Below are 27847 nucleotides of genomic sequence, written 5' to 3' on the forward strand. Positions count from 1 at the left end.
TGCCCTGATAGTTTACTTGCTCAATATAAACTTCATACTACTTTTTCATACTTTTTGCAAGGCAGGAAAATGAATTTAAATATCAAATATTGTTTAAGAAATGTGTTAACAAACATTTGAGTTGATACTAGCTGAGCATCATTCTCTCTTGGCATTGCAGTGTCAAACACTATTGGTTACTGTGTTTGTGACAATTTCAAGATACTGTATATTTCTAACCAAATACCCATGTCTCTGGTCTCTACTCTGTCTCACAGTGGGAGGAGGTGAGCGGCTACGACGAGAACCTCAACACCATCCGGACCTACCAGGTGTGCAACGTGTTCGAGCCCAGCCAGAACAACTGGCTCCTCACCACCTTCATCGACCGACGTGGAGCTCAGAGGATCTACGTGGAGATGCGCTTCACCGTGCGTGACTGCAGCTCCATCCCCAACGTCCCCGGCTCCTGCAAGGAGACCTTCAACCTCTACTACTACGAGACGGACTCGGTTATCGCCACCAAAGGAACGGCCTTCTGGATGGAAGCCCCTTACCTAAAGGTGGACACCATCGCGGCCGATGAGAGCTTCTCCCAGGTGGACTTCGGCGGACGATTGATGAAGGTCAACACAGAGGTTCGGAGCTTTGGCCCGCTGTCGAAGAACGGGTTCTACCTGGCGTTTCAGGACTATGGTGCCTGTATGTCGCTACTCTCAGTCAGAGTGTTTTATAAGAAGTGCCCCAGTGTGGTGCAGAACTTCGCCATCTTCCCAGAGACCATGACGGGGGCGGAGAGCACCTCCCTGGTCATCGCTAGAGGGATCTGCATCCCGAATTCGGAGGAGGTGGACGTGCCAATAAAGCTGTACTGCAATGGAGATGGGGAGTGGATGGTTCCTATCGGGAGCTGCACCTGCAAAGCTGGGTTCGAGACAGATAACGGGAATGTCTGCCGAGGTAAGGAAACAACAAAGGAATGTTCCCAAGAACTGAAATGGGTGGCAGTTAGCCTAACGGTTACAAGCGTTAGGCCAGTAACCGAAAGGTTGTTTGTTTCAATCCCAGAGCTGACTATTTGCAAAAATCTGTCATTGTGCCCTTGAGCAAGGCACTTAACCATAATTTCTTCTGTAAATTGTTCTGAATTACAGCGTCCTGTAAATAAAATGTATAAATGAAATACTGTGAACACGAGAAATAGGGCCAGGATTTCTCCCTAACCACGACCAGAGAAATATGCCTGGCACTAAACTCATAAATGTTTTTATTTTAAGGTCTTTCTTTTGTAATGTCCATCCCCATTCCCACAACCCAATGAAAAGTCCTGGGAACCTTGAAAGAACCAGATTTGGTTTGCTGCGGAATCAATATCACTGGATTTATTCTGAACGGCCAGCTGTTCCCGGTTTGGGAATTAGATTTGTGTTGAACCTCAGGCCCAGACTTGGGAGTTGTAAATAAATCATTGTCTTTCATATTTTACCGCTTTAACATGACTGAAGACTCGCAGTAGATTAAATCACACAGGCTCCGTGGGAATTGATCTATTTTAGATGCAGTAGGTACATAAGAAGACATCAGAGCATTATCTTTATTGTAACAGCAGATAGCCAATTTCATAGTTCTCTTCTTTGACACCGCTTTGTGTGGTATACGGGATTGATTGTGTTTCATGCATTTTGCAGATCGTGGTGCACTGTAATTCTCCTTTGATCAGAGAAGCATGATAGAGAGGCGCATGATCATTCCTTCCTAATCTGCTGAGACGGTGAGGGCTGCTGTCCTAGAGATGATGAGTGATGTACAGTATCATTCTATGAAGGTGTAAAACCACATGTTTTATTTTACAGGCTACTGTTTGTAAAGCAAGGCTTGGTAGAGGAAGAAATGTGTCTGTGTTGCCCAAAACAAGTATATAGTAGTTGTATTTTGAAGTGAGCTACTGTAGGGCAACTCATTTTTCTTATGATGACTCTCTCTCTCTCACACACACATGATAATATAGTGTGCTCAGCCTTCCCAGCACGATGCTATATTTGGTCCCTCTGGAGGTGTGAGTGAGATTGTGTGGAGCGGAGATACGATTGATTGACGCACATCTGATACGATCAATAAATAGATATGAAAGCAGTGTGTGTGTGTTTGTGTGTTTTCCGTTCTACTGTACTTTGCTTTCCCCTGCTACTTGGCCAAGGAAACCAATGACTTTGAGGGGCATAGAGTCATTAAAACTTGCTCCTAACAACTGATACTGGATCAGATATGTCTGCATTCCACTAATAATGAAGGTTATGGTTCAGGATAGGGCAACTTCTATTTTTCTCCTATTTCAACTGCCCTTAGATCAGATCCAACCCCAGGCAATGTCCCTCTTATCAATACAGATGCTGTGATTATGAAATGTGCTGAGAACGGCTGTGGAGTCACACAGTTCCACTCTCTGAATAGAACAGCGGAAAACTGAAAAGAACAGCTCTTCTTCCACCCACAGAGTTAGTCTGACAACATAGTGCTGAGTCATGATGAAGCCTGTCAAAACAACTATTCAAAAACAGGGTTCAGATCAACAGTGAATGAATATGGCGTTTAAACATAAGAGTAGGGTGGAAAGCAGTGTGTTCAATACACACACTGCAAACACACATCTTTCTCTATCTCTCCATCATCTCCCCATTCCTAATACAGCATCTCTTTCCTCTTCCATCTCAGTCTATGTTTCTGCTATATCCTATTTTATTACCATATTAAAATACATGGTATCTGGCCTTGATCTAAAGATGGAGATACAGAAACAGATGTTTAAAGCTCTTCTATCAGTTTCTCTTAACAGACAGAGATGTTTAAAGCTCTTCTATCAGTTTCTCTTAACAGACAGAGATGTTTAAAGCTCCTCTATCAGTTTCTCTTAACAGACAGAGATGTTTAAAGCTCCTCTATCAGTTTCTCTTAACAGACAGAGATGTTTAAAGCTCTATCAGTTTATCTTAATAGACAGAGATGTTTAAAGCTCCTCTATCAGTTTCTCTTAACAGACAGAGATGTCTAAAGCTCCTCTATCAGTTTCTCTTAACAGACAGAGATGTTTAAAGCTCTTCTATCAGTTTCTCTTAACAGACAGAGATGTCTAAAGCTCTATCAGTTTCTCTTAACAGACAGAGATGTCTAAAGCTCCTCTATCAGTTTCTCTTAACAGACAGAGATGTTTAAAGCTCCTCTATCAGTTTCTCTTAACAGACAGAGATGTTTAAAGCTCCTCTATCAGTTTCTCTTAACAGACAGAGATGTTTAAAGCTCCTCTATCAGTTTCTCTTAACAGACAGAGATGTCTAAAGCTCTTCTATCAGTTTCTATTAACAGACAGAGATGTTTAAATCTCCTCTATCATTTTCTCTTAACAGACAGAGATGTTTAAAGCTCTTCTATCAGTTTCACTTAACAGACAGAGATGCAATGGTTGAGAATAACAACACAGGCCATTTGTATTAGTATTGAGCTACCCACACAGTAAATCCTATTGGTTTGGACAGATATACTGTACTGTGTATCTCTGCTATATCTCTACTGTATTTACCTCCAATCCGAGAGTAATTAGAGCGTAGGTGCTGCGTTGTTTTTGGTGGAGGTATGTTGCTCTGGTTGTTTGTAGGGTGTTTCTTCACACGCACACACGCACGCACACACACACACACACACACACACACACACACACACACACACACACACACACACACACACACACACACACACACACACACACACACACACACACACACACACACACACACACACACACACACACACACACACACACACACACACTTCTCCTGGTAGGTAGGGTTTTGAACAGAAGTGGAGACGTTGGCTACCTCTAATTCCCACATTCTCTCTGACTTCCTCCTTCTAAGTGGGCTCAAAAAGAGACTTCCTGCCGAACTGCCTCTCAGCATCACTCTCTCTCTCTCTCTCTCTCTCTTCTCTCTCTCTCTACCTCTCTCTTGTCTCTCTCTCTCCCACTTTCTTTCTCCTCTCTTTCTGCTCTCTCTTTGTGATGTAAAAGCACAAACTGTGGGAGGGTTGAAAAACATGATAAACAGGACCCAGGACAGAAGAGGAAGGATACTACACAGTAGGAGTGTTAATTATAGTAGGAGAGTGTTCAGGGGCACTGTGTGAAGCTGGTTCTACACACACACACACACACACACACACACACACACACACACACACACACACACACACACACACACACACACACACACACACACACACACACACACACACACACACACACACACACACACACACACACACACACACACACACACACACACACAGAGGGAGAGATACGCAGACACACACACACACACACACACACACACACACACACACACACACACACACACACACACACACACACACACACACACACACACACACACACACACACACACACACACAGAGGGAGAGATACGCAGACACACACACACACACACACACACACACACAGAGAGGGAGAGATACGCAGACACGCTGTCTGTTGGCCATACTGATATTCATCTGCAGACAGATAGCGCTGCTAAAACCATGCTTTGAACATAGTGCGAGCAGAAGTGGTACACACACACAGACGCACACACACACAGATGCCGTGACTGTAGGTTAGTCTGGAGTAGTCTAAGCGCTCTGAGCACTCTCCATCTCCCCTAATAACTCAGTCTCTGAGTTTAAAATAGAGGCTTGTACGTCTTTGAAACGACTCAAACGAGAAGCAATCCCTGCCTTTTATTTTCCACACAATCTTCTTTCATGGACCTTGTAATCCATTATTTAAACAGGGAAATGTAACCTTAAAGTGGTTATAGAAGCCGAGCAGTTTGGACAGCCAATCAATTAGAGGTCAGTGAAACAAGATGGCCTCCGCGTGGAGCCTGATGTAATTGCCCATTAGAGATGAGGAAAACGGAACAAGAAGAAAATGAGGGCAAGCTGAAATAATTCCCCTCATTGAGGGAAGCACTGTAAAGGCAGGGAGGGAGAAGAGGGCTGGGAGGGAGAGGTAGTGTGTATGCAGAATGGCCAATCAGAAATGGAAGCTAGTCAATAGTGAGAGGTGTGTTTTGCTGTGGAAAGTGGAGTGGAATGTGTGTGTGTGTTTACATATATAACATAGTGCGCGTGTGTGTGAGCATGCGTGTGTCTGCATATGTTTATTTTTTTTATTTAACCTTTATTTAACCAGGTAGACCAGTTGAGAACAAGTTCTCATTTACAACTGTGACCTGGACAAGATAAAGCAAAGCAGTGGGACAAAAACAACAACACAGAGTTACACATGGGATCAACAAACGTACAGCCAATAACACAAAAGAAAAATCTGTATACAGAGTGTGCAAATGAAGTAAGGAGGTAAGGCAATAAATAGGCCAATAGTGGCGAAGTAATTACAATATAGCAATTTACACTGGAGTGATCGATGTGCAGATGAGGATGTGCAAATAGAAATACTAGTGTGCAAAAGAGCAGAAAAACTAAAACAAATATGAGGTAGGTACACACTGCTATGTATGTGTGCTGGCTGCCTTCTTTCCATGGAGTCTATCTGGTCTTTATGTTTTAATTAGTGACGATGAGCAGACATAGGTCTCATACCATTCTGGATGTAACCAGCCTGCTGTATGTAGCCTGCAGTAAACAGCTTGTATGTCGCCAGCCTGCTGTAACCAGCCTGCTGTATGTAGCCTGCTGTAACCAGCCTGGATGTAACCAGCCTGCTGTATGTAGCCTGCTGTAACCAGCCTGGATGTAACCAGCCTGCTGTATGTAGCCTGCTGTAACCAGCCTCTATGTCGCCAGCCTGCTGTATATAGCCTGCTGTAACCAGCCTGTATGTAACCAGCCTGCTGTATGTAGCCTGCTGTAACCAGCTTGGATGTAACCAGCCTGCTGTATGTAGTCTGCTGTAACCAGCCTGTATGTCGCCAGCCTGCTGTATGTAGCCTGCTGTAATCAGCCTGTATGTAACCAGCCTGCTGTATGTAGCCTGCTGTAACCAGCCTGTATGTCGCCAGTCTGCTGTATGTAGCCTGCTGTAATCAGCCTGTATGTAACCAGCCTGCTGTATGTAGCCTGCTGTAACCAGCCTGTATGTCGCCAGCCTGCTGTATGTAGCCTGCTGTACCTAGCCTGTATGTTGCCAGCCTGCTGTATGTAGCCTGCTGTAACCAGCCTGTATGTAACCAGCCTGCTGTATGTAGCCTGCTGTAACCAGCCTGTATGTAACCAGCCTGCTGTATGTAGCCTGCTGTAACCAGCCTGTATGTCACCAGCCTGCTGTATGTAGCCTGCTGTAACCAGCCTGTATGTAACCAGCCTACTGTATGTAGCCTGCTGTAACCAGTCTGTATGTCGCCAGCCTGCTGTATGTAGCCTGCTGTAACCAGCCTGTATGTCGCCAGCCTGCTGTATGTAGCCTGCTGTAACCAGCCTGTATGTAACCAGCCTGCTGTATGTAGCCTGCTGTAACCAGCCTGTATGTAACCAGCCTGCTGTATGTAGCCTGCTGTAACCAGCCTGTATGTAACCAGCCTGCTGTATGTAGCCTGCTGTAACCAGCCTGTATGTCGCCAGCCTGCTGTATGTCCAATTTGTAAGTCGCTCTGGATAAGAGCGTCTGCTAAATGACTTAAATGTAATGTAATGTATGTAGCCTGCTGTAACCAGCCTGTATGTCGCCAGCCTGGTGCACGTACCCTGCTGTAGCCAGCCTGGATGTAACCAGCCTGCTGTATGTAGCCTGCTGTAACCAGCCTGTATGTAGCTAGCTTGCTGTATGTAGCCTGCTGTAACCAGCCTGTATGTAGCCAGCCTGCTGTATGTAGTCTGCTTTAACCAGCCTGTATGTAGCCAGCCTGCTGTATGTAGCCTGCTGTAACCAGCCTGTATGTAGCCAGCCTGCTGTATGTAGCCTGCTGTAACCAGCCTGTATGTCACCAGCCTGGTGCACGTACCCTGCTGTAGCCAGCCTGGATGTGACCAGCCTGCTGTATGTACCCTGCTGTAACCAGCCTGTATGTAGCTAGCTTGCTGTATGTAGCCTGCTGTAACCAGCCTGTATGTAGCCAGCCTGCTGTATGTAGTCTGCTGTAACCAGCCTGTATGTAGCTAGCTTGCTGTATGTAGCCTGCTGTAACCAGCCTGTATGTAACCAGCCTGCTGTATGTAGCCTGTTGTAACCAGCCTGTATGTAGCTAGCTTGCTGTATGTAGCCTGCTGTAACCAGCCTGTATGTAACCAGCCTGCTGTATGTAGTCTGCTGTAACCAGCCTGTATGTAGCTAGCTTGCTGTATGTAGCCTGCTGTAACCAGCCTGTATGTAACCAGCCTGCTGTATGTAGCCTGTTGTAACCAGCCTGTATGTAGCTAGCTTGCTGTATGTAGCCTGCTGTAACCAGCCTGTATGTCGCCAGCCTGCTGTATGTAGCCTGCTGTACCTAGCCTGTATGTTGCCAGCCTGCTGTATGTAGCCTGCTGTAACCAGCCTGTATGTAACCAGCCTGCTGTATGTAGCCTGCTGTAACCAGCCTGTATGTAACCAGCCTGCTGTATGTAGCCTGCTGTAACCAGCCTGTATGTCACCAGCCTGCTGTATGTAGCCTGCTGTAACCAGCCTGTATGTAACCAGCCTACTGTATGTAGCCTGCTGTAACCAGTCTGTATGTCGCCAGCCTGCTGTATGTAGCCTGCTGTAACCAGCCTGTATGTCGCCAGCCTGCTGTATGTAGCCTGCTGTAACCAGCCTGTATGTAACCAGCCTGCTGTATGTAGCCTGCTGTAACCAGCCTGTATGTAACCAGCCTGCTGTATGTAGCCTGCTGTAACCAGCCTGTATGTAACCAGCCTGCTGTATGTAGCCTGCTGTAACCAGCCTGTATGTCGCCAGCCTGCTGTATGTAGCCTGCTGTAACCAGCCTGTATGTCGCCAGCCTGGTGCACGTACCCTGCTGTAGCCAGCCTGGATGTAACCAGCCTGCTGTATGTAGCCTGCTGTAACCAGCCTGTATGTAGCTAGCTTGCTGTATGTAGCCTGCTGTAACCAGCCTGTATGTAGCCAGCCTGCTGTATGTAGTCTGCTGTAACCAGCCTGTATGTAGCCAGCCTGCTGTATGTAGCCTGCTGTAACCAGCCTGTATGTAGCCAGCCTGCTGTATGTAGCCTGCTGTAACCAGCCTGTATGTCACCAGCCTGGTGCACGTACCCTGCTGTAGCCAGCCTGGATGTGACCAGCCTGCTGTATGTACCCTGCTGTAACCAGCCTGTATGTAGCTAGCTTGCTGTATGTAGCCTGCTGTAACCAGCCTGTATGTAGCCAGCCTGCTGTATGTAGTCTGCTGTAACCAGCCTGTATGTAGCTAGCTTGCTGTATGTAGCCTGCTGTAACCAGCCTGTATGTAACCAGCCTGCTGTATGTAGCCTGTTGTAACCAGCCTGTATGTAGCTAGCTTGCTGTATGTAGCCTGCTGTAACCAGCCTGTATGTAACCAGCCTGCTGTATGTAGTCTGCTGTAACCAGCCTGTATGTAGCTAGCTTGCTGTATGTAGCCTGCTGTAACCAGCCTGTATGTAACCAGCCTGCTGTATGTAGCCTGTTGTAACCAGCCTGTATGTAGCTAGCTTGCTGTATGTAGCCTGCTGTAACCAGCCTGTATGTAGCCAGCCTGCTGTATGTAGTCTGCTGTAACCAGCCTGTATGTAGCTAGCTTGCTGTATGTAGCCTGCTGTAACCAGCCTGTATATAACCAGCCGCTGTATGTAGCCTGTTGTAACCAGCCTGTATTTAGCCATCCTGCTGCATATACCCTGCCATAGCCAGCCTGGATGTAACCAGCCTGTATGTAACCCACCTGTATGCAACCAGCCTCTATGTAACCAGCCTGCTGTAACCAGCCTGTATGTAACCAGCCTGCTGTATGTACCCTGCTGTAACCAGCCTGGATGTAACCAGCATGTATGTAACCAGCCTGCTGTATGTACCCTGCAGTAACCAGCCTGTATGTAACCAGCCTGCTGTATGTACCCTGCAGTAACCAGCCTGTATGTAACCAGCCTGTTGTATGTACCCTGCAGTAACCAGCCTGTATGTAACCAGCCTGCTGTATGTACCCTGCAGTAACCAGCCTGTATGTAACCAGCCTGCTGTATGTACCCTGCAGTAACCAGCCTGTATGTAACCAGCCTCTATGTAACCAGCCTGCTGTATGTACCCTGATGTAACCAGCCTGTATGTAACCAGCCTGTTGTATGTACCCTGATGTAACCAGCCTGCTGTATGTAACCCACCTGTATGCAACCAGCCTCTATGTAACCAGCCTGCTGTATGTACCCTGCAGTAACCAGCCTGTATGTAATCAGCCTGTTGTATGTACCCTGATGTAACCAGCCTATATGGAATAAGCCTGTATGTAACCCGCCTTAATGCTCTGTGTGAGCCGAGGGCCTATGAAGAGGTATAACGATGGGTCCAGCATGTCTCTCTCATTACCCCACCATAACTCTGACAGCTCCCATTTGGGGCTCTGGGCTTTTTCTCTGATACACACGCACGCACACACACACCACAACTCACACACACACACACACACACCATTGCCTCCCTTCGCCTAGCCTTTCGGTTGTGTTAGCAATCTGCTAAATATTTGATGGCCTCCTTACATCGAGTAAAGACATTGTTCAGAATAGCACCTCGACCCACTAGAGTAAAGCTGATGTTTTATGTTCTGGTACACTATATATACAACGGATGTGGACACCCCTTCAAATTAGTGGAATAGGCTATTTCAGCCTATTTTTATATATATACATTTTTTTATTTGACTTTAGTTTATTTGGTAAATATTTTCTTAACTCTTCTGGAACTGCACTTGGTTAAGGGCTTGTAAGTAAGCATTTCATGGTAAGGTCTACACTTTGTATTGGGCGCATGTGTCAAATAAAGTTTGATTTGATTTGACAGGTGTATAAAATCGAGCACACAGCCATGCAATCTCCATATACAAACGTTGGCAGTAGATTGGCCTTACTGAAGAGCTCAGTGACTTTCAACGTGGCACCGTAACAGGATGCCACCTTTCCAACAAGTCAGTCTGTCAAATGAAGTGAAAACATCTAGGAGCAACAACGACTCAGCTGCGAAGTGGTAGGCCACACAGAACGGGGCCACAGAGTGCTAAAGTGTGCAGCGCGTAAAAATGTGTCCTCGGTTGCAACACTCACTACCAAGTTCCAAACTGCCTCTGGAAGTAACGTCAGCACAATAACTGTTTGTCGGGAGCTTCATGAAATGGGTTTCCATAGCCAAGCAGCAGCACACAAGCCTAAGGTCACCATGCGCAATGCCCAGCGTCGGCTGGAGTGGTGTAAAGCTCGCCGGCATTGGACTTTGGAGCAGTGGAAACTTGTTCTCTGGAGTGATGAATCACGCTTCACCATCTGGCAGTCCAACGGACAAATCTGGGTTTGGCGGATGCCAGGAGAACGCTTTGCTGAGGCTGGGCATCCCAGGGGACTTGGGGCTGGAATGGGCAGGGATGGAAAGGCAGTGAGGGTTGGGGGATCAAATCAAATTGTACTTGTCACATGCACCGAATACAACAGGTGTAGACCTTACAGTGAAATTCTTTCTTACAAGCCCATAACCAACATTGCAGTTTTAAGAAAAATACTTTTTTTTTTTTAAAGGAAAGAAAAGTAACAAATAACTAAAGAGTAGCAGTACAATAACAATAGTCTTGGTAGCCATTTGATTAGATATTCAGGAGTCTTATGGCTTGGGGGTAAAAGCTGTTTAGAACCCTCTTGGACCTAAACTTGGCACAGTACTGCTTGCCATGCGGTAGCAGAGAGAACAGTCTATGGTGGCTGGAGTCTTTGACAATATTTAGGGCCTTCCTCTGACACCGCCTGGTATAGAGGTCCTGGATGGCAGGAAGCTTGGCCCCAGTGATGTACTGGGCCGTACGCACTGGGCCGTACTCACTGTCCTCTCTAGTGCCTTGCGGTCGGAGGCCGAGCAGTTGCCATACCGGGCAGTGGTGCAACCAGTCAGGATAATCTGTAGAATCTTTTCAGGATCTGAGGACCCATGACAAGTCTTTTCACTCTCCTGCGGGGGAATAGGTTTTGTCGTGCTCGCTTCACGACTGTCTTGGTGTGCTAGGACCATGTTAGTTTGTTGGTGATATGTGCACCAAGGAACTTGAAGCACTCAACCTGCTCCACTACAGCCCTGTCGATGAAAATGCTCGGTGCTCCTTTTCCTGTAGTCCACATTCATCTCCTTTGTCTTGATCACGTTGAGGGAGAGGTTGTTTTCCTGGCACCACATGGTCAGGTCTCTGACCTCCTCCCTATAGGCTATCTCGTCGTTGTCGGTGATCAGGCCTACCACTGTTGTGTCATCGGCAAACTTAATGATGGTGTTGGAGTTGTGCCTGGCCGTGCAGTCATGAGTGAACAGGAAATACAGGAGACACCCGATCTCCTTCCGCGATACCTCCGTCTCCATCTCCTGCGAATGACGGGGATGAGGGCCTGTTCGGGTGTCTGGTGTAAATCTTTCTTGTTAAAGAAAAATTATTTGTCCACTTCAAGGTGAGTAATCGCTGATCTGATGTCAATAAGCTCAAAATAAGGAACAAACAATGTAAAAAAAACTAACAAAATAGCATGGTTGGTTAATAGCCCATAAAACAGCAGCCATCCCCTCCGGCGCCATCTTAAAAATGTGTTGGGGTGATGTTGTCTGTATGGACAGCTTGCTAATCTGACGCTGTTGACAGTTTATAGTGTGGCTCTGTTGAAGAGCTGGATGGAGACAAGCTAATGTAGAGATAATAACAATGTATCTATCCATTAATACATTTAGTAATTTGTTTGCTCAGACATCCATCCGTTCGTCCACCCGTCCATCCAGCCATCCATCAATCCATCCATCCAGTCGTTTTCTATTCTGTGAATACTGGATATAGATGATGTGCATCCTCTCTTATTTTCCCTCTTTGTTCTGCACCGGCGGGCTCTTGACACATCGGCACATTAATATTACAAATATTCAAATAACTTTATTCAACGTTCGACCGTCTAACGCTGGTGACAGGAGATTCACGGCCCATTGAGCGAGTGTGTCTCCTCAGGCCTAAGTACCGATACATTATGGCTGCCTTATTCCTGTATAATGGCTGTTGTCATGGGCCTGGGAGAGGGGAGTAGAGGAGAGGAGAGGAGAGGAGAGGAGAGAAGAGAAGAGAAGAGAAGAGAAGAGAAGAGAAGAGAAGAGAAGAGAAGAGAAGAGGAAAATAGAGGAGAAGATAGGAGAGAAGAGGCGAGGACAGTAGATGAGGGAAGAAAAGAAGGGAGAGGAGTGCTTGAGGTTCTGGCTCTCTGTTACTATTTCTTATTGTTTTTCTCTCTCTTACTCTGTCAGGTGTTTGTGGTATATGCTTTAGGTATTTACTTTGATCAGTTGTTTGTCCAATATGGTCCTGGTTTACTGCTGTTCAGACAAGCTGGCAGTTAAGTCCCTAACAGTGTGTTGGCAGGCAATTAGAGGCAACTCCAACTCATTTAGCCCTGTCCATTTCTCTTCTACAAACTAGTTAATTTGTGACTGAACGCCTCAATTCGGTCTTATGAAGCAGAATTTTAAATGTACTTTTTTTTACATTGGATAAAAGTAGCCCCACCCATCTCTTTAAGGATTCACATGTGAGGCCATGTACTAAACAGAGTAAGTAGCTTAGTAAACAACCAAAGATTTCAAGACTAAACGTGGTAAAAGTAGTAGCCTACAATAAGGAAACCTCCAGGTAAAACTACACTTTATCTAGTCCTTGGCTTATATCCTAATCTGACTTTGTTGCAGGTTATGTTGTTCTTCACATTACCGTCTCTGGTAAACACACACTATATCAAATAAAATCAAAGTTTATTGATCACATGGACAGGAAACAGAAGGTCTAAACGGTACAGTGAAATGGTTACTTGCATAGTAACAATATCAAAACAGGAAGTGTCCAAATAAATAAAAAATATAATTGTGAGATGATGCTTACCCGACACACTTGTCTAAGTTGATGGGTCACATTAAGGAAATGCTATAACCCCCCTCCCCCAGCCACATCTAGCTAAATTGATGGGTCACATTAAATAAATGCTATAACCCCCCCCCCAGCCACATCTAGCTAAGTTGATGGGTCACTATTGTCTAGACATGTACACATGTTCATGAAATACAATAGATGGCAGTAATCATCCCCAGACACACCTGGCTAGCTTTAAAAAAAATTAATTTAATTAATTTATTGAATATCCAAAACACATAATATACTTGCAGTGAAGCCGCTCAACAACTACACCATACCAGTCATCCAACAGACTCCCATTCAGAGTGACACACAGAAGCATCCAGGGTCAATTCCCTGCTCAAGGGCACATTGACAGATATCCCACCAGGCCAAAAAATGTGAACCCGAACACTCCAAGATCCCCCCACAGTTCCCTAATAGCTGTCCATCAACCAATCGAGACCGCTCCCACAGTCCCCCCTCCCCCACACAGAAGAAAAATAAAAAATAAAAAACAAAAAATACAATTCATTCCATTCCCCACCCCCAAGAACCCTCCAATGCACCAACAACCAAGAGAATGAACTAAAGAGAAAAAGGAAAAGACAGAAGAAAACAGCAAACAACAATGCAAAATAAATGTAAGGACATCAAGGACATCAAGGACAACTAAAATCATAACATCAATGCCAACTGTATATGTTTGTGTGCATGTATGGCATTATTACATGTATGTGTGTGTTCTTGTATGCGTTTATTTGAATGAGAGTGTGTGTATATGCATGTGTACAAACACCTGCACGGCATCATCCTCAGGCAAACTGGCATTAGCGTCCCTCAGCCCATCCCATCTATCTCTGCTGGCCACCCACTTCGGGTTTCTACGCAACACATATCTTTCAACTATGCTGTGTTGTTTAACGTGCAATTTCAATCTATCGAATCGAATAGAATCCACATATTGCGAGTTGAAGATAAATACTTTTACTAAGAGTATTAGTATATTAGTAATTGACTGACCCAGTCTCTCCAGATCTCCTAACAGTACTATTTCTAGGGTCAATTTTAGATACATTTTAGATCAATGCTATGCGTTTTCAACCATTCCTTAACCTGAGACCAGAAACAGGCTACCTGAGGGCAATACCAAAAATAAATGGTCTATTGATTCTGTATCCTCACAACAAAAGAGAGCTTCGATGATTTCATGCCCCAAATATTCAAAATTTTGTTGGTGGCAAGAATTCTATACAATAATTTTAGCTGAAAAGTACGAAGTATTGAATCTTGCGATGTTTTATATATCAACCATGGAACATCAAAAATCTCTTCCCAACTATTTTGCAATCTGTATGGTACAGTTTTCAACATCCTGGTCATCAAATGAAACTGGTATACTTTCCCATTTATGCTATTTTTCTTCCTCCACCAGTTTTGAGCCTTTATATTGGGCAGACAAACTAGTTCCCTACCTCCTCCCGCTGCCACCTGCCTCCTCCATTTTTGGGGTAATGCTGTAATCAATTGGTTGTACTCTTGGATTGAGCAGACCTTCCCATACAAATCTGATAACTCCATGAACTCTACCATTCCAAATTACAATATAATTTAAGAACAAAATACCCTTTTCAAGCACCGTTCCCATAAATACACATATTTTATCAACCAGCACATTTGAGTTCAGCCATAATATTTGTTGAAATATTTGTTCTATCTTTTCAGGGGGATGAAATTGAAATTGTAGCCACCTCTGCAATGCTTGTTTGAAAAGAGATACTTTGAAAAAAGAATCATTTTCAAATAATCGAAAATGAGACATGGCAATCTGCACAAAGGCAAAAAAGCCCAATTCAGGAAACTAGGCGTATGTCGCAAGTCAGGACATCACAGGAGAGCTGTTTCTACGTAAAAAACATTTTTTTATCAAAATGCCTTCTCGAACATGTGAACTTTCATGTGCCTTAATATCAAACTTGTATGCCATCTGTAAATACTGTGGCAAAGAAGGGGGTCGAGTGATAAATGGCAGATATGTGAGAGCAGAACTAATAAACGGGCTCTGCCCGATCACTAAAATGGCCACCCCAATCAAAACTACAGATCACAAAATGGCCGACCGCCAAAACTACAAGTCCCAGAAGCAAGGGAACCCTCAGAAGGTGGAGCCGACACACAGATAAAGGGTCAAGAAAAACCAGGAAGAGGAAGAGAGGGCTGGAAGGATCTATGAACCGTAGAGAAAGAGACAATAGATATTGGCTGGATTTACCGTGTATGAGCTGGACTGTTTTGGACTTACCTGTAGGCGTTTGGACCTGGACCTAACGAGAATCCGATTTGTGTACCGAACCGTGCTATCCTTGACTTTGCCTACGACCTGGGTGGACCAGGATGGAGAAACAAACACACAGCTACTGTCTTGTTCGAAATAACTCTCATTCTGGGGTAATTTGGTGACAGTTTCCCACTTAATTTGTGACAAACCTTGAAAAGGTTTGCCACACGTGGTGGAGAATGTGGGCATATGGACTAACCATTCCGCTGGTTAGGTAAAAAAAAAAAAAAAAAAGTTCAGTTAGCACTCCAAAGGGGAGTCAGGGTTTTCTTTTGGTGGCTTTGTTTGGTTAGGACAGTTTCTCAGGAAAATGAGTATGGAGGGAGCCATACAGGCCCTGTTACAAGCGGCGGCCACCCAACAAGAGACAACTAGAGCTCAACAAATAGCTCATCAGGATGCAATGCGAATGTACCAGGACACATTACAGGTCCAGCACCGCACCAAGCAGCTGCTCAGAGAAGAGCAAGAGAGAAACACTCGGGAGTTAACCTGTTGGGGATGGGGGCGCTGTTTAGACTATTTATGCTAATTTGGCTAATTTTTTAAACGGCTTCCCACAAAATCCTTGATCGTACAATATGCATATTATTATTATTATTGGATAGAAAACAGTCTATAGTTTCTATAGGAGTTGAAATTTTGTCTCTAAGTGGAACAGAGCCCATTCTACAGCAATTTCCCTGACATGGAGTCAGATTTGAGAAATGTTGGCCACTTTTCTGAAGTCAGTTAAAAGGGCACTGTCGTTGCTATGACTATACGGACACTTCTTACGTCTTCCCCTGGATGCCTTTACGTGATGACGATTCCAATGGGGTCGATTGCGCGTTCACAGGCACTACAAATGAAAAAAACCTTTAGCTAGCAAGTCTTTTCTTGCTGCGTAACGCGCGTGGAAGACACCGACCCTCTCCTGTTCCAAGCGTTAGTTTAGCCTGTTATATTTCTCCGGTCATCTTTTCACTCGTTATAGGAGTTACAAACATCATAAAGTAGTTAATTTAAAGCGTTTTATAGCAATTTATATCCGTTTAGTGCGATTTTGGGACATTTATTTTTGCAACGATGTGAAAAGTTGGGCACGCTTTTCAGTTCATCCCGAACGCAGTTGACATTTCCACATGGCAAGAGGACAGCTTTCCACCAAAAGACGATTTCTCCCAAGAAAGGATCCTTTGCCCAAGATACTGATGGAAGAACAGCTCAAGGTAGGACATTTTTATTATGATAAATCGTGTTTCTGTCGAAACATTTTAGTGGCTTAGGACGCCATGTTTTTTGACGTAGCTTCGCTTGGCGCAAACTGTATTGAAAAGTAAGGATAAATTAAAAAATGTAATAACGCAATTGTATTAAGAATTAAATTGTCTATCAATCCCTGTCCACCCTATATTTTTTAGTCACGTTTATGAGTATTTATGTATAAGAGTAGATCACTGTCTAAGTGGCGCAAGGACTTTTTCTTTACCAGCTTGTCTACATTTCACATTGTCTAACCATGATTTTGGTGGCTAAATATAAACATTTTCGATCAAACTGTATATGCATGTTGTAATGTGATGTTACAGGAGTGTCATCGGAAGAATTCTGAGAAGGTTAGTGAAAAAATTAATATCTTTTGGCGATGTTGACTTTTATCGCTCACTTTGGCTAGAATCAATGCTGGGCTGCTAATTGCTATGTGCTAAGCTAATATAACGATTTATTGTGTTTTCGCTGTAAGACACTTAGAAAATCTGAAATATTGTCTGTATTCACAGGATCTGTGTCTTTCGATTCGTGTATGCTGTGTATTTTTACGAAATGTTTGATGATTAGTAGTTAGGTAAACACGTTGCTCATTGTAATTATTCTAGTCCATTTGTGATGGTGGGTGCAATTGTAAACTATGCCATCTACCTGAAATATGCACTTTTTTCTAACAAAACCTATCCCATACCATAAATATGTTATCAGACTGTCATCTAATGAGTTTTTTTGTTGGTTAGGGGCTATAAATATCTTAGTTTAGCCGAATTGGTGATGGCTACTGGTGTTGGTGGACAAATAAAAGATGGTGGATTATGCTAATGTGTTTTTAGGTAATAGATGTACATCTTTACATATTGTGTCTTCCCTGTAAAACATTTTAAAAATCGGAAATGTTGACTGGATTCACAAGATCTGTGTCTTTCATTAGCTGTATTGGACTTTAATGTGTGAAAGTTAAATATTTTAAAAATATATTTTTTTTGAATTTCGCGGCACTGGTTTTTCAGTGGGGGGGGGGGGGGGTGTGCCGCTAGCGCCACGCTGATCCTAGACAGGTTAAGAGAAGGCCTACAGGGGCTAGCGGGCCAAATTAGGGCTCAATTACCAGCTGCAAATACCCAGAGTCGGGCCAATCATTTTCTTCAAAAAATGACAGCACAGGATGATGTGGAAGCATATCTTACCACCTTCGAAAGGACTGCAGAGAGGGAGAAGTGGCCGAAAGAAGAATGGGCAGGGCTTCTGGCACCATACCTGGCAGGGGACGCTCAAAAAGCGTATCTCGACCTGATGTTGAAAAATGCACAGGATTACGATAAACTAAAGGGAGAGATTCTGACTAGACTGGGAGTGACCGATACTGTTAGGGCACACCGCTTCCACCAGTGGTCCTACCGATCTGGACAACCTCCCCGAACACAGATGTTCGACTTGATTCACCTGGCACGGAAATGGTTGCGACCGGAGACCCGTTCCTCCGCCGAGATTGTCGAGACCATCGTACTCAACCAGTTTCAGCGAGGTCTACCCCAAGAAGTGCGACGATGGGTTGGCCAGAAAGAGGTACTTTCGGCCGACCATCTTGTGGGCCTGGTTGAACGGTATTGTACGGCAGGAACAGCTGAGCAGGCACAGGAGGAAAGATTCCCATTCCCCAGGCCTGGGCGAACCAGCGGACAGGGTAAGACTGTCCCAACAGGTGGAGGTGGAAAAGAGCAGCGTGGGGCCATGAGGAAAGAATCAGAATCGGGCAGAGACACGAAGGGGAAAAACGGAAACCGGGACCGGGGGTCGAGGGAGTCTCCCCCCCGAACCCCTATTATCTGTTCCAATTGTAATCGACCAGGACATATTGCAGCCTACTGCCCTATTAAAGAAGAGCCAATGAAATGTAACCTCGGTGAAAAAGAAGATGCTATGTGGGTATGCATGTCCTGTTGTAACCACTGTACTTGAAAGATCAAGAAACAAACATATGTGCAGGGTGACGGTTGAAGGAAAAGAGGTTGAAGCACTGCTGGATTCCGGCAGTATGCTAACCCTGGTTGTTGCAAACCTAGTGCCAACTCATAAGCTGGATACAAGTCAGGATATCAGTGTTTCATGCATTCATGGGAATACCCGTCTGTACCCCACAGCCTAAGTGAGCATTCAAACAGAGGACGGTCTGCTGGATTGTGAGGTTGGCATGGTCCCAAAGATACCATATGATGTAATATTGGGTAGATACTTTCCTAATTTTGCGAAGTTAGGCCAAAAGAATGGCATATTTGAGAAGCCAACAACCCTGACCAAGCAGGAAGAAGTATGGGGTCTTCAAGAAAAGAGGTCTCCCAGGGGCTAACCTCACAGGTGCTAGTAGGGGAGGATGAGGAATAAGTGGCAAACCTTGTTGATAACGAACAGCCCGGTACTAGTGGGTCTGGGGTCGATCTGAATCCAGAGGATGACGATCTAGAACCAGCAGACCTGGCAGGGTCCTTGACTAATTTCGGGATGGCCCAAAACCAGGATCCAACCCTGCAGCAAGCCAGAGCAGACGTGCAGGTCGTCGATGGTACTCCCATAAATGATGGGATGAGGCCTAATAGTTTCCCCACTTCATTATGAAAAAGGGTTTGGTGTACAGAGTCTCAAAAATAGGGGTTGATGTGGTTGAACAGTTGTTGGTCCCCACCCGGTACCGGAGGACAGTACTGGATCTAGCTCATGGGCACATTCTGGGTGGACACCTTGGTATCGATAAAACCAGAGACCAGATTGTAAGGAGGTTTTGCTGGCCAGGAATTCAGGCTGAAGTGGCTCGGTATTGTGGAGAGTGCCCGGAGTGCCAGTTAACAGCTCCCCGACCAGCTGTTAGAAGCCCGTTAGTGCCACTCCCCATAATCGAAACGCCATTTGAGAGGATAGCGATGGATATAGTGGGCCCACTACCCAAATCCGCCAGAGGGCACCAATACATTCTGGTCATTCTAGATTATGCCACTCGCTACCCAGAAGCCATTCCCCTTCGGACGATGACTTCCAAAAATATCGCCAAGGAATTAGTGCTCTTGTTCACCAGGGTAGGGGTTCCATAGGAGATCCTTACTGACCAGGGGACCCCCTTTATGTCTTGCCTTATGGCAGACCTTTGTAAATTGTGGCAGGTGAAACAGTTGAGGACATCGGTTTACCATCCTCAGACGGACGGGCTGGTTGAGAGATTCAACAGGACCCTGAAGTCAATGCTCAGGAAGGTAATCGATAAGGATGGGAAAAACTGGGATTGCATGTTGCTGTATCTGATGTTTGCCATTAGAGTGGTTCCTCAAGCCTCGCTGGGGTTTTCTCCCTTTGAGCTGGTATATGGGAGGCACCCCCGGGGAATCTTAGACATCGCCCGGGAAACCTGGGAGCACCAATCCACCCCGCATACTAATGTCATAGAGCACGGCAATGCAATGCAAGACAGGATAGCCACAGTCATGCCCATCGTCCGAGGACACATGAGACAAGCACAAGAGCACCAGCGGAGGCTCTCTGCTGTAATCCAGTGCTGGTGGTACCAGACTTTGAGAAAGAGTTTGTGGTTCAGACGGATGCCTCAGAGGTCGGCTTGGGAGCAGTGCTATCCCAAGAGGTAGAAGGGGTGGAACACCCCATCCTGTTTTTAAGCAGGAAGCTGGGACCACAGGAAACCAACTACGCAGTCGTTGAGAAAGAGGCGCTGGCAGTAAAGTGGGCTCTAGAAAGCCTGAAATACTACCTGCTGAGGCGCCACTTCACCCTCATCAGTGACCGTGCCCCACTCACCTGGATGCATAGGGCTAAAGAGAAGAATGCTCGGGTGATGCGGGAATGGGAAATGTGGATGGGTTATCCCATGCACGATGTAATCCAACTTGGCTTACAAGTTTGTTATTAAGGCACATGAAAGTTCACATGTTCCAGAAGGCATTTTGATTAAAAAAAATGTTACGTTCAAATGGTTCTCCTGTGAAGTAGTGACACGCGACATACGCCTAGTTTCCTGAAACTACTCACATTTGGAGAAACAAAAAAACTGATTGAGAATCAAGCCCCCCCCACACACACACATTCAGTGTCTGATTTTGAACACCCTTTCCTGTGTTGCTACACATGGACTTTCACACTGCGCACTCTCTCTCTCTCTCTATCTCTCTCTGTGTGTACAGTATGCTTTTAACAGGGGTCTCTGCTCTCAGCCAGGCCACCTTTAAACCCAATTATAAAGCCTTCTGACTCTTCCTGTACTCTCCCCATTACTGGGCTACAGAAAGGCCATGGCGACACGGAAAAATGGGAGAGCGGGAGAAAGAGAGAGAAAGGACGGAAGAGAGAATAAAAGGAGAGAAAGACTGAAAGAAACAAAAGGCCCTCAATAGGCTGAATAGAGGAATCGCAGAGGGCAGCAGTGTGTCCCAAACAAAGCAAGAGAATAGAGCCCCAGACATAGACTGGGACCACACATTATAATGACGCCCCCCCCCCCCCCCCCCACACACACACATACACACACGTGCACACACAGCTCACTAATGCAGGGTCAGTCTCTAATGATGCACACATGAATCCTGCACCTCCACTCTGACACAATAAAGAGAAACCACATATGGAGTTGTTGTCATACTCTATGGATAGACAGATCCTCCTCTCTCAGTTCTTTCACTCTCTCACTCTCCTTTTCTCTGTCATGTTTCCCCTCTTCTTATCTGACTCCCTAACTTCCATTTATTCATCTCAATACGGTTACCTTTTCACTCTCCCTCTTCTTCTTTCACTTCTACTCGCCTCATCCAACTTTCTCAAGACTCCACATAGTTCATGAACCTTGCGGAAGCCAAAACTTGACCCCCACTTAGTTAGACCCGTTTTCCATACATACCCAGACCCTACTCCTGCGCTCTCTCCCTGTCTAACTGAGCCAATATGTTTGACTAGTCCATCCCAATGTCCCTCACTGCAATCATCATCCCTTTGATTGACTCAGCACAAAGGCTTCACTTTTTCCCCTGTTTTTAAAGCTTCTCACTTGGTCTAGAGTCTGTTCTCAACTTGACTAATTGTTGGAAAGATTGTTGCTTCCATCAATGTAATTTTCTGCATCATTTCTAATCCCTTATACCTTTTTTTGGTAAATATACACAGTTGAAGTGGGAAGTTTACATACACTTAGGTTGGAGTCATTAAAACTCGTTTTTCAACCACTCCACACATTTCTTGTTAACCTGTTAAGGCTAGGGGGTGCTGTTGTCACTATTTATGGAAATCGTGTAATTTTTGAAACAGCTTCCTACAAAATTCTTGATCGTACAATATGCATATTATTATTATTATAATTGGATAGAAAACAGTCTATAGTTTCTATAGGCGTTGAAATTTTGTCTCTAAGTGGAACAGAACTCATTCTACAGCAATTTCCCTGACATGGAGTCAGATTTCACACATTTTGGCCCCTGTTCTGGAGTCAGTTTTAAGGCCACTGTTATTCCTATGAGTATACGGACACTGCTTACGTCTTCCCCTGGATGCCTTTACGTGATGACGCTTGAATGGTATCGATTGCCCAATCACAGCCACTATAAATGAAAAAACCCTGTAGGTAGGAACTCTTTTCTTGGTGCGTCATGCGCGCGGAGGATACCGACCTACTGATTTTCCAAGCATTAGTGTAGCCAGTTATATTTCTCCGGTCATATTTTTACTCGTTATAGGAGTTAAAAACATCATAAGGTAGTTAATTTAAAGCGTTTTATAGCAATTTATATCCGTTTAGTGCGATTTTGGGACATTTATTTCTGAGCCACTGTGAATCTCTGGGCACCGTTCCAGTTCATGCCGAACGCAATGTGCATTTCTGCATGGCAAGAGGACAGCTTTCGACCAAAAGACGATTAGACCCAAGAAAGGATTCTTTGACCAAGATTCTGATGGAAGAACAGCTCAAAGTAGGAACAATTTATTATGATAAATCGTGTTTCTGTCGAAAAATGTTAGTGGCTTAGGACGCCATTTGTTTTTGACTTAGCTTCGCTTGGCGCAAACTGTATTGAAAAGTAAGGATAATTTAAAAAATGTAATTCCGCGATTGTATTAAGAAATAAATTGTCTATCAATCGCTGTCCACCCTATATTTTTTAGTCACGTTTATGAGCATTTATGTATACGACTAGATCACTGTCTAATATGGCGCACGACATGTTCTGACCAGCTGGGCTACTTTTCTCATTGTCTAACCATGATTTTGGTGGCTAAATATGCACATTTTCGAACAAACTGTATATGTATGTTGTAATGTGATGTTACAGGAGTGTCATCTGAAGAATTCTGAGAAGGTTAGTGAAAAAATTAATATATTTTGGCGATGTTTACGTTATCGCTCTCTTTGGCTAGAATCAATGCTGGGGTAATGTTTGCACATGTGCTATGCTAATATAACGATTTATTGTGTTTTCGCTGTAAGACACTTAGAAAATCTGAAATATTGTCTGAATTCACAAGATCTGTGTCTTTCCATTGCTATGTGCTGTGTATTTTTAAGAAATGTTTTATGATGAGTAAATTGGTAATACAAGTTGCTCTCTGTAGTAATTCTAGTCGCTTTGGTGAGATTTGTGATGGTGGCTGCAATGGCAAACTATGATTTATACCTGAAATATGCACATTTTTCTAACAAAACCTATCCTATACCATAAATATGTTTTCAGACTGTCATCTGATGAGGTTTTTTCTTGGTTAGTGGCTATCAATATCTTAGTTTAGCCGAATTGGTGATAGCTACTGGTGTTGAGAGAAAATGGTGGACAAAGAAAAATGGTGTCTTTTCTAACGTGTTTAGCTAATAGATTTACATATTGTGGGTTCCCTGTAAAACATTTTAAAAATCTGAAATGGTGGCTTTATTCACAGGATCTGTATCTTTCATTAGGTGTCTTGGACTTGTGATTTAATGATATTTAGATGCCACTATTTAATTGTGATTAGCGATGCTAATCAGTGTGGGGGGGGGGGGGGGTGCTCCCAGACCCGGGGTAGAGGCTCGTGAAAGGTTAACAAACTATAGTTTTGGCAAGTCGGTTAGGACATCTACTTTGTGCATGACACAAGTCATTTTTCCAACAATTGTTTACAGACAGATTATTTCAATTATAATTCACTGTATCACAATTCCAGTGGGTCAGAAGTTTACATACACTAAGTTGACTGTGCCTTTTAAACTGCTTGGAAAATTCCATAAAATGATGTCATGGCTTTAGAAGCTTCTGATAGGTTAATTGACATAATTTGAGTCAATTGGAAGTGTACCTGTGGATATATTTCAAAGCCTACCTTCAAACTCAGTGCCTCAATCAGCCAAGACCTCAGATAGAAAATTGTAGACCTCCACAAGTCTGGTTCATCCTTGGCAGCAATTTCCAAATGCCTGAAGGTACCAAGTTCCTCTGTACAAACAATAGTACGAAAGTCTAAACACTATGGGACCACACAGCCGTCATAGACGCGTTCTGTCTCCTAGAGATGAACGTACTTTGGTGCGAAAAGTGCAAATCAATTCCAGAACAACAGCAAAGGACCTTGTGAAGATGCTGAAGGAAACAGGTACAAAAGTATCTATATCCACAGTAAAAATAGGCCTATATCGACATAACCTGAAAGGCCGCTCAGCATGGAAGAAGCCACTGCTCCAAAACCACCATAAAAAAGCCAGACTACGGTTTGCAACTGCACATGGGGACAAAGAGCATACTTTTTGCAGAAATGTCCTCTGGTCTGATGAAACAAAAATAGAACTGTTTGGCCATAATGACCATCGTTATGTTTGGAGGAAAAAGGGCGAGGCTTGTAAGCCGAAGAACATCATCCCAACCTTGAAACACGGAGGGTGGCAGCATCATGTTGTGAGGGTGCTTTCCTGCAGGAGGGACTGGTGCACTTCACAAAATAGATGGCATCATGAGGTAGGAAAATTATGTGGATATATTGAAGCAACATCTCATGACATCAGTCAGGAAGTTAAAGCTTGGTCGCAAATGGGTCTTCCAAATGGACAATGACCCAAAGCATACTTCCAAAGTTGTGGCAAAACTGCTTAAGGACAACAAAGTCAAGGTATTGGAGTGCCCATCACAAAGCCCTGACCTTAATCCAATAGAAGATTTGTGGGCAGAACTGAAAAAGTGTGTGCGAGCAAGGAGGCCTACAAACCTGACTCAGTTACACCAGCCCTGTCAGAGGAATGGGCCAAAATTCACCCAATTTATTGTGGGAAGCTTGTGGAAGGCTACCCGACACGTTTGACCCAAGTTAAACAATTTAAAGGCAATGCTACCAAACACTAATTGAGTGTATGTAAACTTCTGACTCACTGGGAATGTGATGAAAGAAATAAAGCTGAAAGAAATGTTTCTCTGTACTATTATTCTGACATTTCACGTTCTTAAAATAAAGTGGTGATCCTAACTGACCTAAGACAGGGAATTTTTACTAGGATTAAATGTCGGGAATTGTGAAAAACTGAGTTTAAATGTATTTGGCTAAGGTGTATGTAAACATCCAACGTCAACTGTACACGTAATACACATATGCGTACATATACAGATATATACATACTTTTTTTTTTGAATATCGCTTTATTATTCCCCCGCAAACCCTACCACCCTTCCCCCAATTGGAGTAAACTAATAAACGATAACACTTAGGCTTCTACCTTCAGTTTATACATCTTATACACATTATACAGACACAATCTATTTTACAATAGTTGTATTTTGTTTGTTTTTAAGTCCTTCCTCTATTTCTGATGTCCATCCAGTTTGATTTCTATTTTTAACTGTGCTATTCCACAAGATTTCTGAACATATGTACATTTTACAGACCCCGTATGTTTTACATTGGTTATCTTATTATTAGTCCCACCCTTCAGCTCCATTCAACCTCTCCCACCTATCGCTTAACACCATCCATTTGGGATTTCTATTTACCATATTTTTCATCTGTGCTGTGATGCTTCACAACAGTACTGAACCTTTCTATTCTCATAGCTTCTACCGATTGTGAATTAAAAATAAACATTTTTGTAAAAATAATAATTTGATTATTGATTGATTGACTATGGCTTTTCAAATCACCCAGTATTGCTATCTGTAGCGTTAGTTCTAGGCAAATGTTGCAATTCTTCAGCCATTCCTGGACCTGTGACTAAAAACGAGCTACATATAGCCAATACCAAAATAAATTATCTAATGACTCTGCATCCTCACAGCAAAATCTGCAGAGCTGGGAAGATTGTATCCCCTATGTACAGTGGGGCAAAAAAGTATTTAGTCAGCCACCAATTGGTCAGCCACCAAAAAGTTCTCCCACTTAAAAAGATGAGAGAGGCCTGTAATTTTCATCATAGGAACACTTCAACTATGACAGACAAAATGAGGGAAAACAAATCCAGAAAATCACATTGTAGGATTTTTAATGAATTTATTTGAAAATTATGGTGGAAAATAAGTATTTGGTCACCTACAAACAAGCAAGATTTCTGGCTCTCACAGACCTGTAACTTCTTCTTTAAGAGGCTCCTCTGTCCTCCACTCGTTACCTGTATTAATGGCACCTGTTTGAACTTGTTATCAGTATAAAAGACACCTGTCCACAACCTCAAACAGTCACACTCCAAACTCCACTATGGCCAAGACCAAAGAGCTGTCAAAGGACACCAGAAACAAAATTGTAGACCTGCACCAGGCTGGGAAGACTGAATCTGCAATAGGTAAGCAGCTTGGTTTGAAGAAATCAACTGTGGGAGCAATTATTAGGAAATGGAAGACATACAAGACCACTGATAATCTCCCTCGATCTGGGGCTCCACGCAAGATCTCACCCCGTGGGGTCAAAATTATCACAATAACGGTGAGCAAAAATCCCAGAACCACACGGTGGGACCTAGTGAATGACCTGCAGAGAGCTGGGACCAAAGTAACAAAGCCTACCATCCGTAACACACTACACCGCCAGGGACTCAAATCCTGCAGTGCCAGACGTGTCCCCCTGCTTAAGCCAGTACATGTCCAGGCCCATCTGAAGTTTGCTAGATAGCATTTGGATGATCCAGAAGAAGATTTGGAGAATGTCATATGGTCAGATTAAACCAAAATATAACTTTTTGGTAAAAACTCAACTCGTCGTGCTTGGAGGACAAAGAATGCTGAGTTGCATCCAAAGAACACCATACCTACTGTGAAGCATGGGGGTGGAAACATCATGCTTTGGGGCTGTTTTTCTGCAAAGGGACCAGGACGACTGATCCGTGTAAAGGAAAGAATGAATGGGGCCATGTATCGTGAGATTTTGAGTGAAAACCTCCTTCCATCAGCAAGGGCATTGAAGATGAAACGTGGCTGGGTCTTTCAGCATGACAATGATCCCAAACACACCGCCCGGGCAACAAAGGAGTGGCTTCGTAAGAAGCATTTCAAGGTCCTGGAGTGGCCTAGGCAGTCTCCAGATCTCAACCCCATAGAAAATCTTTGGAGGGAGTTGAAAGTCCGTGTCCAGCAACAGCCCCAAAACATCACTGCTCTAGAGGAGATCTGCATGGAGGAATGGGCCAAAATACCAGCAACAGTGTGTGAAAACCTTGTGAAGACTTACAGAAAAAGTTTGACCTCATTGCCAACAAAGGGTATATAATAAAGTATTGAGATAAACTTTTGTTATTGACCAAATACTTATTTTCCACCATAATTTGCAAATAAATAAATTAAGCATCCTACAATGTGATTTTCTGGAATATTTTTTTCTCATTTTGTCTGTCATAGTTGAAGTTTACCTATGATGAAAATTACAGGCCTCTCTCATCTTTTTAAGTGGGAGAACTTGCACAATTGTTGGCTGACTAAATTCTTTTTTGCCCCACTGTATAACATTATATTGGTTGCAAGAATTTTGTATCGTAATTTAAATTGAAAAATTTGAAGTTTTGAATCCGGTGTTGTTTTGCGTATCAATTCATAAACCATGTGCCATGGAATGGGTACATTGAAGATCTCTTCCCAACCATTTTGCAATTTACTCCCTGGTCTCTTACTCTCATTCCTCTTTTCACATCTTACACTCAATTCAATTCAAGGGGCTTTATTGGCATGGGAAACATATGTTAACA

General features: G+C 43.9%; 1 protein-coding gene across 4 annotated transcripts in view; it reads left to right on the forward strand.

Annotated features, from left to right (window-relative positions):
- The window catches only part of LOC129823648 (ephrin type-B receptor 1-B), a 482949-nt gene that overhangs the window by 265731 nt on the left and 189371 nt on the right, over positions 1-27847 (forward strand). For all 4 annotated transcript variants that reach the window (XM_055882517.1, XM_055882519.1, XM_055882516.1 and 1 more), the window contains exon 3: positions 258-939. In XM_055882517.1, the coding sequence (XP_055738492.1) occupies positions 258-939 (682 nt within the window). The remainder of the gene's footprint in view (positions 1-257; positions 940-27847) is intronic.

Source organism: Salvelinus fontinalis, chromosome 26, assembly GCF_029448725.1.
Source record: "Salvelinus fontinalis isolate EN_2023a chromosome 26, ASM2944872v1, whole genome shotgun sequence".
Lineage (NCBI taxonomy): Eukaryota > Metazoa > Chordata > Actinopteri > Salmoniformes > Salmonidae > Salvelinus > Salvelinus fontinalis.